This window comes from Echeneis naucrates, chromosome 21 (genome assembly GCF_900963305.1).
Source record: "Echeneis naucrates chromosome 21, fEcheNa1.1, whole genome shotgun sequence".
NCBI lineage: Eukaryota > Metazoa > Chordata > Actinopteri > Carangiformes > Echeneidae > Echeneis > Echeneis naucrates.
Genome location: NC_042531.1, coordinates 1,823,234 through 1,836,066, shown reverse-complemented (window position 1 = coordinate 1,836,066; position 12,833 = coordinate 1,823,234). Strand labels below are relative to the sequence as shown.

General features: G+C 43.1%; 6 protein-coding genes across 7 annotated transcripts; 3 read left to right on the top strand and 3 right to left on the bottom strand.

Moving 5' to 3' along the window:
* The first annotated feature begins 293 nt into the window (after positions 1–293).
* On the top strand, positions 294–1,051 carry LOC115061583 (gamma-crystallin M3-like). Its single transcript, XM_029529986.1, has 3 exons — positions 294–332; positions 446–688; positions 776–1,051. Exons 1-3 carry the CDS (start codon positions 303–305, stop codon positions 1,049–1,051), a joined length of 549 nt encoding a protein of 182 aa, XP_029385846.1. The 5' UTR covers positions 294–302.
* Positions 1,052–2,600: 1,549 nt separating this feature from the next.
* Positions 2,601–3,300, top strand: LOC115061602 (gamma-crystallin M3-like). Its single transcript, XM_029530010.1, has 3 exons — positions 2,601–2,612; positions 2,703–2,945; positions 3,025–3,300. Exons 1-3 carry the CDS (start codon positions 2,601–2,603, stop codon positions 3,298–3,300), a joined length of 531 nt encoding a protein of 176 aa, XP_029385870.1.
* A 1,698-nt stretch (positions 3,301–4,998) lies between these two features.
* LOC115061559 (gamma-crystallin M3-like) lies at positions 4,999–5,721 on the top strand. The gene is made up of 3 exons (XM_029529952.1): positions 4,999–5,013; positions 5,108–5,347; positions 5,443–5,721. The coding sequence occupies exons 1-3, from the start codon at positions 4,999–5,001 to the stop codon at positions 5,719–5,721; spliced, it is 534 nt and encodes a 177-aa protein (XP_029385812.1).
* Positions 5,722–7,631: 1,910 nt separating this feature from the next.
* LOC115061649 (gamma-crystallin M1) lies at positions 7,632–8,340 on the bottom strand. The gene is made up of 3 exons (XM_029530082.1): positions 8,332–8,340; positions 7,992–8,243; positions 7,632–7,907 (listed from the first exon to the last, which is right to left on the bottom strand). The coding sequence occupies exons 1-3, from the start codon at positions 8,338–8,340 to the stop codon at positions 7,632–7,634; spliced, it is 537 nt and encodes a 178-aa protein (XP_029385942.1).
* A 1,590-nt stretch (positions 8,341–9,930) lies between these two features.
* Positions 9,931–10,643, bottom strand: LOC115061554 (gamma-crystallin M2-like). 2 transcript variants are annotated; one of them, XM_029529944.1, is made up of 3 exons: positions 10,623–10,643; positions 10,294–10,536; positions 9,931–10,203 (listed from the first exon to the last, which is right to left on the bottom strand). In XM_029529944.1, exons 1-3 carry the CDS (start codon positions 10,629–10,631, stop codon positions 9,931–9,933), a joined length of 525 nt encoding a protein of 174 aa, XP_029385804.1. In that variant the 5' UTR covers positions 10,632–10,643. The 2 variants fall into 2 exon arrangements, with proteins under 2 accessions (XP_029385804.1, XP_029385803.1); XM_029529943.1 differs by having other exon boundaries at positions 10,297–10,536; positions 10,623–10,631.
* Positions 10,644–12,017: 1,374 nt separating this feature from the next.
* On the bottom strand, positions 12,018–12,819 carry LOC115062091 (gamma-crystallin B-like). The gene is made up of 3 exons (XM_029530711.1): positions 12,762–12,819; positions 12,411–12,653; positions 12,018–12,293 (listed from the first exon to the last, which is right to left on the bottom strand). The coding sequence occupies exons 1-3, from the start codon at positions 12,810–12,812 to the stop codon at positions 12,018–12,020; spliced, it is 570 nt and encodes a 189-aa protein (XP_029386571.1). The 5' UTR covers positions 12,813–12,819.
* Positions 12,820–12,833: the final 14 nt, after the last annotated feature.

Below are 12,833 nucleotides of genomic sequence, written 5' to 3'. Positions count from 1 at the left end.
GACTTATTTTCATGAAGCCTCGGAGTGTCTAATTGTTACTGATTTTTAATGGGACTGTAACTGAACCAGGCCTGTTGTTCCACCTGATCAAAAGGGTCCAACGTTTCTAAAGTCTTCGAGGGCCCGGTCATGTGACCGCAGGGGCCCGTCGGGCGCTCTACAGGGTGTTGCTGGGTCAGGGCTTTAAACAAAGGGGGCCCACTGACGCTGATTGTGTTGGTCCGGTATAAAAACAAGACTTAACCGGAGCAGGTCAGCAGTCCGGCGGTAGCGGTACCAACAACAGCAGCTCACCTACAAGCATGACCACCACTGACATGAGCATGGGCAAGGTAAGCCCCGCCCCCGGCCCCTCCCCCCAGGATAACAAACACCAGCTCTGAAGGTTTATACAGACTAACAACAATTTCATTTTCCAAGTGATTTCATTCCTTCATTGTTTCAGATCATCTTCTACGAGGACAGGAACTTCCAGGGTCGCTCCTATGAGTGCATGAGCGACTGCTCCGACATGTCCTCCTACCTGAGCAGGTGTCACTCCTGCCGGGTGGAGAGCGGCTGCTTCATGGTCTACGACCGCCCCAACTACATGGGAAACCAGTACTTCATGAGGAGGGGCGAGTACGCCGACTACATGAGCATGATGGGAATGAGCGGCGGCATCAGGTCCTGCCGTATGATCCCCATGGTAGGTTACCAAACTGCGTTAGACAGATTCCAATCCAGACTCCACCTCCACAGAGACCTGATGTTGAGACATTTCTTTGTCCTACAGCACAGAGGCCAGTTCAGGATGAGGATCTACGAGAGGGAGAACTTTGGAGGTCAGATGTACGAGCTGATGGACGACTGCGACAACATCATGGACCGTTACCGCATGTCCGACTGCCAGTCCTGCAACGTGATGGACGGACACTGGCTGATGTACGAGCAGCCCCACTACAGAGGCAGGATGATGTACCTGAGGCCCGGAGAGTACCGCAGCTTCAGGGACATGGGCATGAGCGGCATGAGGTTCATGAGCATGAGGCGCATCATGGACATGTGCTAGACGCTTTCGTTTCTAAATAAATCCTAAAAGATAAAACAAAAGAGCTTGCTGACTTTTTTCTTTAATGTTTGTGAAATCCAAAGTCATTTTCTTGTGACATTTATTCCAGTTCTAAAATCACAAACTTAAAAACATAAAAAGATCAGCTCACTCCAGATGTCAGCACTGAGTTGTTCTCAACAGAATAAAGAATTTCTTATTGTCATGATGTGTACGCGTGGCAGCTCTCGGCATACAAAAGGAAAGAAAAAGAAATGAAAACACACAAGTAACATGTTTCACACAACTGGTTAAAAAAACCTGCATCAAATGTGGCAATTTTCATTTTTATTTTCATTATACTTCATTTATTTATTAAGTTTCTTGGCTTTTTGTTTGTCTGAATAAACAAAAAAGAAGACATTTAAAGAAGAGAGTTCAATGAATGAATTTCTTTCATCATATTAATGAAATGATGAAGAATTTCTGCATTCATTGGTGAAAACAAAAGTCCTCCCAGAGGCCTCCAGCTGTCTGTCTCCAGGTCCAGGTGTTTACATGTTCATGAAAGAAAGGTCCATGTCCAAAAGTCCATGTCTTCCTTCATCCTCCCACTCTCATGCAGAAAGTTTCTCTGGTGTCAAATATCTCCTTCAGAAATGTGTTTTTCTGTTTCTGCTGCACTTTAATTCAAGCTGTTTGCTCCGTGATCGTTAAATAACATTTTTCTATTTCACATCGTTTGTATTTTCTACATTTTCTTCTATAATTATGGAGGAAAGCTTAAACTGCTTGTTTACATTTGCAGATTCTAAATATTTGTTGACACAAATTAGAATTGAGCTCAATTTAATCCTGTTATAGTGAATTATTAGTCACAGCTGCGCTCATAAACATGAAGAACACTTATTGTATGTCGTAGAAATATATCACATTCGTGCCATCATCTCTGAGTCGTGTCAGATTCCCAAAGGGACGATTAACCATTTTATTTAAAGTCTGTTTTTGTTTAAAAAATACTGAAAGAACAGACATCATAAAAATATAAGATGCACAAACACATTCAAATATGTGTGTTGTTGTAGTGTTGCCTTCACTGACAGCGTCAGTCAAATTATTCCACTAATATAAATGATGTTGAATCACATCGTGATCTTTCCGGGACATCAAGCATGCGTTAATGCAAAGTATGGTAATGATGAAAGCAGCTGACAGCGCGGTGCAGATGGTGATGATTTCAGCAGAGACAACAAAACAAATCAGAAATATCATAAATGTATCACAACCTTCATAAAAATTCTTCTCTTTTTGTGCTTTTTTTTGAACCACAAAGTCTCTTGATGATATTCAATGAGACCAAAAGATGACGGGCAGCCATCTGATCTAGAATGATAGAGGCTGTGAGAGGATGTATCCCATCAGCATTTACTCACAGAGCGAGCCGCAGTCATGCTGCTGACTCGTGGCTTCCATACAATAGTGCGACTGATTGTTTGGATGCCACGTTCCGTATAAAAAAGGCTTCAATCCTGATAGGATTGCTATAGCATCAGCCATCGTATCGGCCACCATGCACGGAAAGGTAAGTTCTGTGATTCTTCCTCTCGTGTCTGAGCGGATCCACCATGATGGATTTCGTTATTAACCATCTCATCATTCCGCCGTGATGCAGATCATCTTCTACGAGGACAGGAACTTCCAGGGACGGTCCTATGAGACCAGCAGTGACTGCGCCGACATGTCGTCCCACCTGAGCAGGTGTCACTCCTGCCGGGTGGAGAGCGGCTGCTTCATGGTCTACGACCGCCCCAACTACATGGGAAACCAGTACTTCATGAGGAGGGGCGACTACTCCGACTACCAGCGCATGATGGGATTCGGTGACTGCATCAGGTCCTGCCGTATGATCCCCATGGTAGGACGCCCAGAGAGCGGGAAAACCTCCAACAGAAAACAAAGGTGACTAATCTGTGTTCTTTACTGTCTCGCCGCAGCACAAAGGCTCCTACAGAATCAGGCTCTATGAGATGGAGAACTTTGGAGGTCAGATGTACGAGCTGATGGACGACTGCGACAACATCATGGACCGTTACCGCATGTCCGACTGCCAGTCCTGCAACGTGATGGACGGACACTGGCTGATGTACGAGCAGCCCCACTACAGAGGCAGGATGATGTACCTGAGGCCCGGAGAGTACCGCAGCTTCAGGGACATGGGGTACGATGGGATGAGATTCAAATCCATCAGACGCATCACCGACTCCTGCTAGCTGTAATCTGTTTTTACAGGAAATAAAACATTTTCCATCATCAACAAAACATGGTGGTACTGTTGTGTTTGGATTCTGTCCTTCTGTGTGAAAACACAAAAAAGGTGGAAAAAGGCCATTTTTGGTGGCTAATCCAACCAAATGCAAATAATCTACATTATTTTTTAAGCTTTTGTTTTCATTTGTATTCGATGCTACATTGTAGCATGAGCATGTCAAGCGGCATATAGAGAAGAAAACATAAAAATTGATTCTTATGTAAAAACATTTCAATGTTTACATCAAGTGACCGAGTGAGACGTTTTACGTCCAAAACATCACAACATGAAGGTAAAACAGGCTGTTTTCTAACTCTATACATAAAAACATGGATCCATCAGGTGGCCCTGGGAAAAAAAATCCTTTCATAATTATTCATAATTCAAATAATGATGATAAATACATTTAGAAAACTTTTTGGACGTTAGATGTCATGTTCATGTATAAAAACAGCTGGATATAAACATGAAAACACTTCAGTTTACATTAAACTGTGTTTATAATGATGAAGTCATTAATCCATCAATATTCAGTGTAGCTCTGAACTTCAGCAGAAAAAACTAAGCAGAGAGATTTTTTGTTAATAAATGAAGTTTCCCCGTTTGGCTGGAGCGCACTCATTCATGGACACAGCATCCTATACGTCCTATGACTGACTGACAGTTGTGTTGTTAGCAGTATTTTAGGGACCTTTGGACTCACATTAAGGCCCTAAAAACTAAGTTCATGTTCACATTAAATACAGACATTTTATATACGACAGCGAGAGCCGAATCCTCCAGATCACACCTGCCTGACCTGGTCCGGGTACCAGAAAGAGAAATTAAGATATTTAGTTCAAGTTTCATCAGTTTTTGTTGCACTTCTTATTCAGATCATTTAGAAAAATGTTAACGTATCTGCCAAATGAGAAAAACGTGAGTTTAATAAAAGCCAGATTTGGAAGATTAAACTTGATGAAGAGTTTTGTTTGTGTTTTATTTTCTGTTAAATGAGATGAATCAGGTCACATTAACGCATCTATAAAAACCTTCATGTTTTACATTCATACACTATTTATTTTCTAACTGTCTTTATGCGCCAACAACATGAATTAAGTTTGATTGAAGTTTGTGTTTCAGACTGATATTCATATCATTCAACAATGTGGATTAAAACTATGAAAACATCATAAAGTCCTTTTTAAAATAAGAAAATGTATTATGAAATATTATTTTCTTTGACTGACAATTCTAATATAAAGTCTACCATAAAAAGGTTTTATGGCCTGTTTAATTGTGATTATTGTATTATTTGTTCACGTGCTTAATGAACATCTTTAGTTCTATCAAAGAAAACGTTCCTGATTAAAAAAGTGGAGTAAATGAAACATCCTCTGGGCCTTCAGAGAAAGGTGCGCTTGTGGAAAACACTATTCCGTGTTGTTCAGCAGCTAAAGGCAACACAAAGGGGGGGCTCAACCTGCAACCACCGCAAATCACGATGTGTGGAAGGTCACTTTGCATTGAACCCTCCACCGGGGGCCTCAGCGACATGTTGCCCTGTCAGGACTTTGCACAATGGGGTCATGGGTCCTTTGGGTGGGAGGTCAGGTATAAAAGCAGCAGGGGGGCCGCGGAGAAGAGCGTGCAGTCGCTTAAGGCCAGAACAGCTCTAACCATGACCATGGGCAAGGTGCACACACTCTCTGCTCCTTTTATCCACATCTGTTTATTTTACTCTATCTGAGCTGACAGCATGAATTCTTTGAAATGTTTTCCCTCCTCAGATCATCTTCTACGAGGACAGGAACTTCCAGGGACGTTCCTATGAGACCAGCAGCGACTGCGCTGACATGTCCTCCTACCTGAGCAGGTGTCACTCCTGCCGGGTGGAGAGCGGCTGCTTCATGGTCTACGACCGCACTAACTACATGGGAAACCAGTACTTCGTGAGGAGGGGCGAGTACTCCGACTACCAGCGCATGGGCATGAGCGACTGCATCAGGTCCTGCCGCATGATCCCCATGGTAATGCAGCTCTAATGAAAAACTCTCAGAAACTCTTGAAATGTGCATTGTGTTTGAGGAGCAGTGCGACTAACTGTGACTCCTTTGACCTACAGCACAGAGGCCAGTTCAGGATGAAGATCTACGAGAGGGAGAACTTTGGAGGTCAGAGCCACGAGCTGATGGACGACTGCGACAACATGATGGACCGTTACCGCATGTCCGACTGCCAGTCCTGCAACGTGATGGACGGACACTGGCTGATGTACGAGCAGCCCCACTACAGAGGCAGGATGATGTACCTGAGGCCCGGAGAGTACAGGAACTTCATGAACATGGGCATGAGCGGCATGAGGTTCATGAGCATGAGGCGCATCATGGATTCCTGCTACTAAAGCAAAGATTTGAAATAAAATCCAGTGATTTTCTTTAAAAGAAATTCTCTGTCATTTATTTGAACAGGTCGGACACACAGCAGGGTTAGATTTAGGTTTCGGGTTCCCAATTTTGGGAATCTGTTTTAAAATTGAAACAACTATTTTATTTATCTCTCTGGCAGGAGAAGGGTATTGAGACAAAGACACGAATGATACAATTAAGATTTGTGTTTACTTCCAATTTATGGTTCGCAGTTACTTGTCCTTTCCTTTATTCAGGGTTAAATACATGTTTTATATTTATGGAACGGCCACATCTCCGTTCTAACAGTAGCTACAGCTGACAGGTGAGTGTTTTTATATTGATGATCTCTGTCCGATTGGCACAAGGTGCCTCAGATGGAGATGAGGCGTCTTTTATGCAAACAATTAGAAGTGTAGAAGTCTTCACACGAGTGAATGAAAATATTTTTTTCAAAGTAAATAATAATTCAAGAACCAAACAGAATTTTTAGCAAAAGAATCTGAATCTGAAAAACGTTATTGTCCAATTGCTAAAAATGATGGAAATTGGTCTTTGAGCGGGCTCACAGGTTTACAAACCAATTGGAAAAGCACACAACAATAAATAAACACACAACAGTTATATTATGAAATGTTGCTGATGCTGATCGCAGTGAAGATGAATGATTTTTTTGTTTTCATGCACATCTTATGTTAATTAGCAAAATCATACATGTTACATGCTGTTGTGGTCATAGCAGCTTTTCAAAAAGGCTGACTGTCGTAAACAACCGACGGCAAGAAAGAGTCATCAGATTCACATTGTGACACACAAAGAGAAGGACACAGCCGTTTGTGTGCAGAGCGGCCTTTTGTCCTCCAGTTTACTAAATAAAACAGCAGCTCTGCTTTTCCAACAAGCTGGAAAATAAAGTTTTGATGGTCTCCAGTAGAGAAGGTGATGTTTGTTTCTGCAGATTAATAACAGATCTGTTAGAAACTGATCCAAACCTGAACCTGCTCTTTAGGCCCATCAGTGACCGGCTGTGATAAAAATAATAATAAAAATGTGCTCAGAAAAAATGTACACTAAATATTCAAAATGATCAAAAGACATAAAAAACTCCTGTTTCCTGTTTCCACCTCGACAACAGTTTAATTTGTAAGGCTTAAAAGTGAAGTTATGTTATATATTCCAGTTGGTTCACGGGATGATTTACAAGGTTGACACAGTTGATTGTTTGTGTATCTGTGCTTTATGATTTACATATTTACAGGTTAAAATGGTGACACCAGCAGCCTGAGCAGGTTAAAACAGTATTAGAGCTGCTTCAGTCTAGCCTGTGATTGGTTGGTTTGGTCACATGTGCCTTAGAGGCGAAGAAGTGTGGTTGTTGTTCGGAGTCTGATGGTCCTCTCTCGCTGGTCCTCTTTTTGTTTCCTGACATCACAAAAATAAAAATTCCCTTTCTAAGCACTGGGAACTGGATTTTAATTCATTTTGTACAACTGCTGCATTTTTGCATTTTTTGGGGGGGTAATTATATGTCAGTACCTGAAGTGGCCACCAGGAGAAATAATCCAGAAAAACAAGCCCGACTTGATCTAGTCCGACTCGGGCCGGTTCCTCAGGATTTAATAATCACCACAAAAACAACTTTCTGCACATATTTATAATAAACTCAAAACTTTGTGTAAAGGATCTGTTCACAGTGACGTTTCCTCATTTTTGACATTTTTATCCTCAATTTCCTGAAAGTCAGACTTCCAACTTAAACAGGCAATATTAATAACATTAATAACATTAACATTTGTTTTATTTGTTTTTACCCTGAAGGACAAGCCAACAAGAGAAAGGAATCATTTGACAAGCTTTTGTATGATTCACAAGTCATTTTTATTTATTTCACGTCAAATGCAGAAGCCTAGCACATGTCCATGATGCGCCTCATGCTCATGAACCTCATGCCGCTCATGCCCATGTTCATGAAGTTCCTGTACTCTCCGGGCCTCAGGTACATCATCCTGCCTCTGTAGTGGGGCTGCTCGTACATCAGCCAGTGTCCGTCCATCACGTTGCAGGACATGCAGTCGGACATGCGGTAACGGTCCATGATGTTGTCGCAGTCGTCCATCAGCTCGTACATCTGACCTCCAAAGTTCTCCCTCTCGTAGATCCTCATCCTGAACTGGCCTCTGTGCTGTAATTCGATACAGGGAAGGTTTAATTACGTTGATAACGGAGTGTGTAGAAATGAAAGGACTGTGTGGACGAGGTGTCTTACGTAGGGAATCATTCTGCAGGACCTGATGTTGTCGAACATCATTCCCATGCTCATCATGCGCTGCATGTCGTGGTACTCGCCCCTCCTCATGAAGAACTGGTTTCCCATGAAGTTGGGCCGCTCGTAGACCATGAAGCAGCCGCTCTCCACCCGGCAGGACTGACACCTGCTCAGGTAGGAGGACATGTCGGAGCAGTCGCTCATGCACTCATAGGAGCGACCCTGGAAGTTCCTGTCCTCGTAGAAAACGATCTGAGGAGACAACAGTGTTCATGTCACATAAAAAAACTGCAGCCTGTTGTTAGTTCGAAGTTGGCAATATTTGGAAATGTCCCTTTACCTTGCCCATGTTTGCGGTTTAGGTTGTTCCCAGTGGATGGTTCAACTTGCTCTGCCAACTGCACGACTCCAGGGCCTTTTTATACACCGACCCGGGGCCCATGATGTGTTGTTATTCAAATCTGCAAAGCTGATGAATTAGCAGTATAACTTCTGCTGAACGGGGGCCCATAAATGCGTAACAATGCTTTTCCATCCATACATTTCTGGCAGCAGTCGTGTGCATTGTCTATTATAAGCATAAGCTTTGTGTGTGCGCTCCATTCGCAGTCAGAAGCTTCTCCACATATGGTGTGACCAGAATCTGAGTCAGACCCCCGACAGACCCAGAACCTCTGCAAACATCCAGCCGGTCGAAAGAATTAAATACACTGACTTTGTGCTTCTGTATCTCCACAACAGCAGCTCAGTCCGCTGATATCAATTCCTCCACGTCTGATGGAAAAACAGAATTAAGAAGCATTCACCTGAATATAAAGAGAATTTTATTTAGCTGCAGTGAAGTTTATGAAAAACAAACGCAACAAGTGAAATCTTCATGATGTGAGATTTATTGTCTTTGCTACAGCGTTTTTTTCAATGAAGCGAAAACTGGACCACATCATTAGAGAAGAATGAAGTTTGGTTTTCTCATTCTAAAAATATACTCATAGGCCGAGTTCATGTTCAGCTTTCAGGTTTTTAGGATGCGGTGGAGTCGAGCTGGTTTTTGTTTTAATACATCACTCATAAAAAAGTGAATTAAAAACATTCTGTGATCGTCAACAAATAAAATGGTGAAAACTCGGTTTAAAGACGTGGAGACAATTTACTACATATGGCATAATGTTGTTTCATTCAGTTACAGTTAAAAAGAACACCAGCTGCACATCCAGTGACTTTTTTATGTGTAATTTCAACCTTTGAAACCTTTGAAATGGCGTCTCCATCACCCTTTAGGTCTCCTTCTCTTTAGCAGCTGGTTGGGACTTGATGAGACATATAAATCTCATTTATTGCTGTTATCAACTGAATATATTATATAAGTTCCTTCTAATGATTATTATACGTGTTTAATTACGATTGAATTGAGGACAGCAGAATATTTAACTTCCTCCAAATGTAGAAAAACAGTTTCACTGTTTTCTCCTCATCCAGCAGTGACTCATTAAAACAATGAACACACTCAGATTAATGTTAAACCTCCTTCATATCCATCTTTGTTATTATTAATTAGACACAATGTCGTCATGAAGGCCGTTAATTCCTAATATAAAGAATATAAGATTTATATTTTAGATATCAATGAGTGGAAACAAATATCACAAAGGAAAAGGTGTTGCCCAGCTGAAGGGTAGTTTATTTAGTTTGGCTCAACTACAGAACAGTTAATGTTTTAAATGAAAGAGAAAGAAATTCGTTTTTTTAAAAAGATCTCTTCGTACCTTCTTGTTCACACTTTTTACAGATAAAGTACAACAAAGCACACAGTCAAAGTGTTGGCAGCCCTTTTTAACGCTACACACGAATTCAATGAAAACACCTTCACAACAGGGGTTAAAAATTCAACATCTTTAATAAACAAAGTGTTTGATATTTACAGCAAGGTTTCGCTTGATGGCTAAAATTCGGTGACCCTCCTGAAGGAGCCGACGATGGCGCAGGTGGCGCACCAGTCGCGGTACCTCCTGTACTCCCCCGGCCTGAGGAAGTACTGTCGGCCTCGGTAGTTGGGGTACTCGTAGAAGATCCAGTAGCCGTTCATAACATTACAGGAGTAGACATGGCGGTGATGGAAACGGTCAGACACACAGGGACAGTCATCCATGAACTCCATCATGTGGCCGCTGAAGTCGGGTTTCTCGTAGATACGCAATCTGTAGGAGCCTCGATACTGCGGGGCCCAAAGGGCAGAAAGAAACAGCTCGGTCACCGGACAAACGGTCAAAGGCTGGCTCGCTGAGAGCTTTCGGCGGACACTTACCACCGGAATCATCCGGCAGGAGCGGATGCAGCTGCTGAAGCCCATCCACCTCTGGTAGTCTGCGTACTCGCCCCTCCTCATGAAGTACTGGTGGCCCATGAAGTTGGGTCGCTCGTAGATCATGAAGCAGCCGCTCTCCACCCTGATGGAGTTACATCGGCTGAAGTACGAGTGAAGGTCTGTGCAGTCGTTGCTGCACTCATAGCTCCGACCCTGGAAGTTCTTGTCCTCGTAAAAGATAATCTGGGAAGGAGGGAAGGGAGCGCAATGAGCCGTCCTGGGTAGAAAACAAGGCGACGGCAGGCCGGCAGAGGAGGAACAGCACTTACCTTGCCCATGGTCTCCGTTGGAGAGATTCCCCATGTTTTCAGGGCTTTTTATACCACCACTCCACAAACAAAGCTTTGTTATTCAAATCCTCCCAGAGTTAGAACTGAAGGCTACTGGCACATGTTTACCTTTTTGTTGTCGCACAACATTGGGGTGAGAAATATGGATTTGTATTTGAAAAAAACAAACAAAAAGAGGATAAATCATTAACTGGTTTGGTGTTTTGACATGCGTGGACAAAGGAAAGGACTAGTATGGTATCCACACATCCAGCGGACAATGGCTGCAGAACAATATGGAACAGCCCTTTCGCATTAAATATGTTGCGTAACAGAGCAGGAAGCCATTCTCTTTGCCTGCCGCGCTACCTGAGCAACCACACCTGTATGCAAATCAGGAAGTGGGAACTTTGTGCGCGGGCGCCACGCTGGACCGGAGGATTTTATTGGGGTTTGTCGTTCTGATGTGTGTTACCTCTGTACGTCAACTTTTATAATCGTTTGCTCACTTCAGGTGCAGCTTTGTTCAGTCTGGACGACATTTCCCTTCATGTATTTTTAATGCATTTCCTTTTACAAAAAAATACACGAGCACGATGTCCCAATAGTGGGTCCAGGTATAATTTTAAATGTTTATTTATGCATATAAATCTGTCTTGGAGAGTGTTTTCATGGGTGTGATTGTAAATGTTCCAAGCAACACCTCAGCTTGATGATTTCTGATGTGGCAGCAGCAGTTTTCATCTCAGACGATATGTGTCTGTACAACTGTCAAAATGTACATTTGTTTTATGATGTTATTGATGTTTCATATCTATATTTAATAGAATGTGTTAGTTTTGGTGGTAATATCTAGAAAACTCATCGAACGTTTTTCTTTATCGTGTAAAAAGATCATTTTATGTCACAAAAACATTCATTCATTTCAGGATATATTGAGGTTTGGTAACTACAAATGTCCGCTTCAGTTCTGATCAGTGTCAGTCCAATTATACTTTCTGAATGTTTTATTTGTGTTTGTTTATTATTTGCTGGAACCATCCTGATCTTATTCTCTGTTTGGTCCAGAATCTGTGTTCAGCTCAGCTCTTCATGTCTCGCCACTCTTTTTATGAGCTTTTCACTTTCAACACTGATCCAATTGATAAATCTGTTGCCATAGAAACCAGATCATCAAGCAGGGGCGCTGGTCGTAGCATGGATGAGATTTGGATGAGATTTGGACTCTTTAGCCCAGATCTGACCAGATCATCTAGATCTGGTCAGATCTTAATTGTAGTATCTAGTATTTGATGTCAAACAGATGAAAACACTCGTGTTTTATGGAGCAGTTATTGTTTATTGGGGAACAGAACAGTCAAAGTCGGGGAAAAGGAATCTGAACGATGCTGGGCTTCAGTTGAAGTCGGTGATTCTCCGGAGGGAGCCCACTCTCGGGCTGACGCCTCCCCAGTCGCTGTACCTCCGGTACTCCCCGGGCCTCAGGTAGTACACCCTGCCTTTGTAGTTGGGCTGATCGTACAGCAGCCAGTGGCCGTCCATCACGTTGCAGGAGTTGAAGTCGGACATGCTGAGCTGGTCCTGGACGTTTGGACAGTCGTCCACCAGCTCGTGCATCTGGCCGGACATGTCGAAGCGTTCGTACAGCCTCATCCTGAAGGCCCCTCGGTGCTGTGATGGGAAACAAACCATCTCTGAGGCCCAAAACGTTCACACGGATACTTTCAAGATCTAGAAGTGAACGTTGTCACAGTAAACCTCCAGACAGAGCAGGTCTCTCCGGCCTACCTGAGGGATCATACGACACGATCTGACGCAGTCGTTGATGCCGATCAGGCGCTGGTTGTCCGCGTACTCGCCCCTCCTCAGGTAGTACTGGTTGCCCATGTAGTTTGGCCTCTCGTAGACCATGAAGCAGCCGCTCTCCACCCTGATGGAGTTACACCGGTTGAAGTAGGAGTGAAGGTCGGCGCAGTCGCTGCTGCACTCGTGAGAGCGCCCCTGGAAGTTCCTGTCCTCGTAAAATATGATCTGCCAAAGCGAACGTTACGCACAGACACACACACACACACTGTTTTTAATGCAAAGCTGCAGTACAACAACTGTGCAGGCAGAACCATAAGATTTAATTTTCTTTACCTTCCCCATGGCTGCTGGCATCAGACTGTGTGACCGGTCAGTGCTGTCCATCAGCCAAGCTACCGTGCTTTA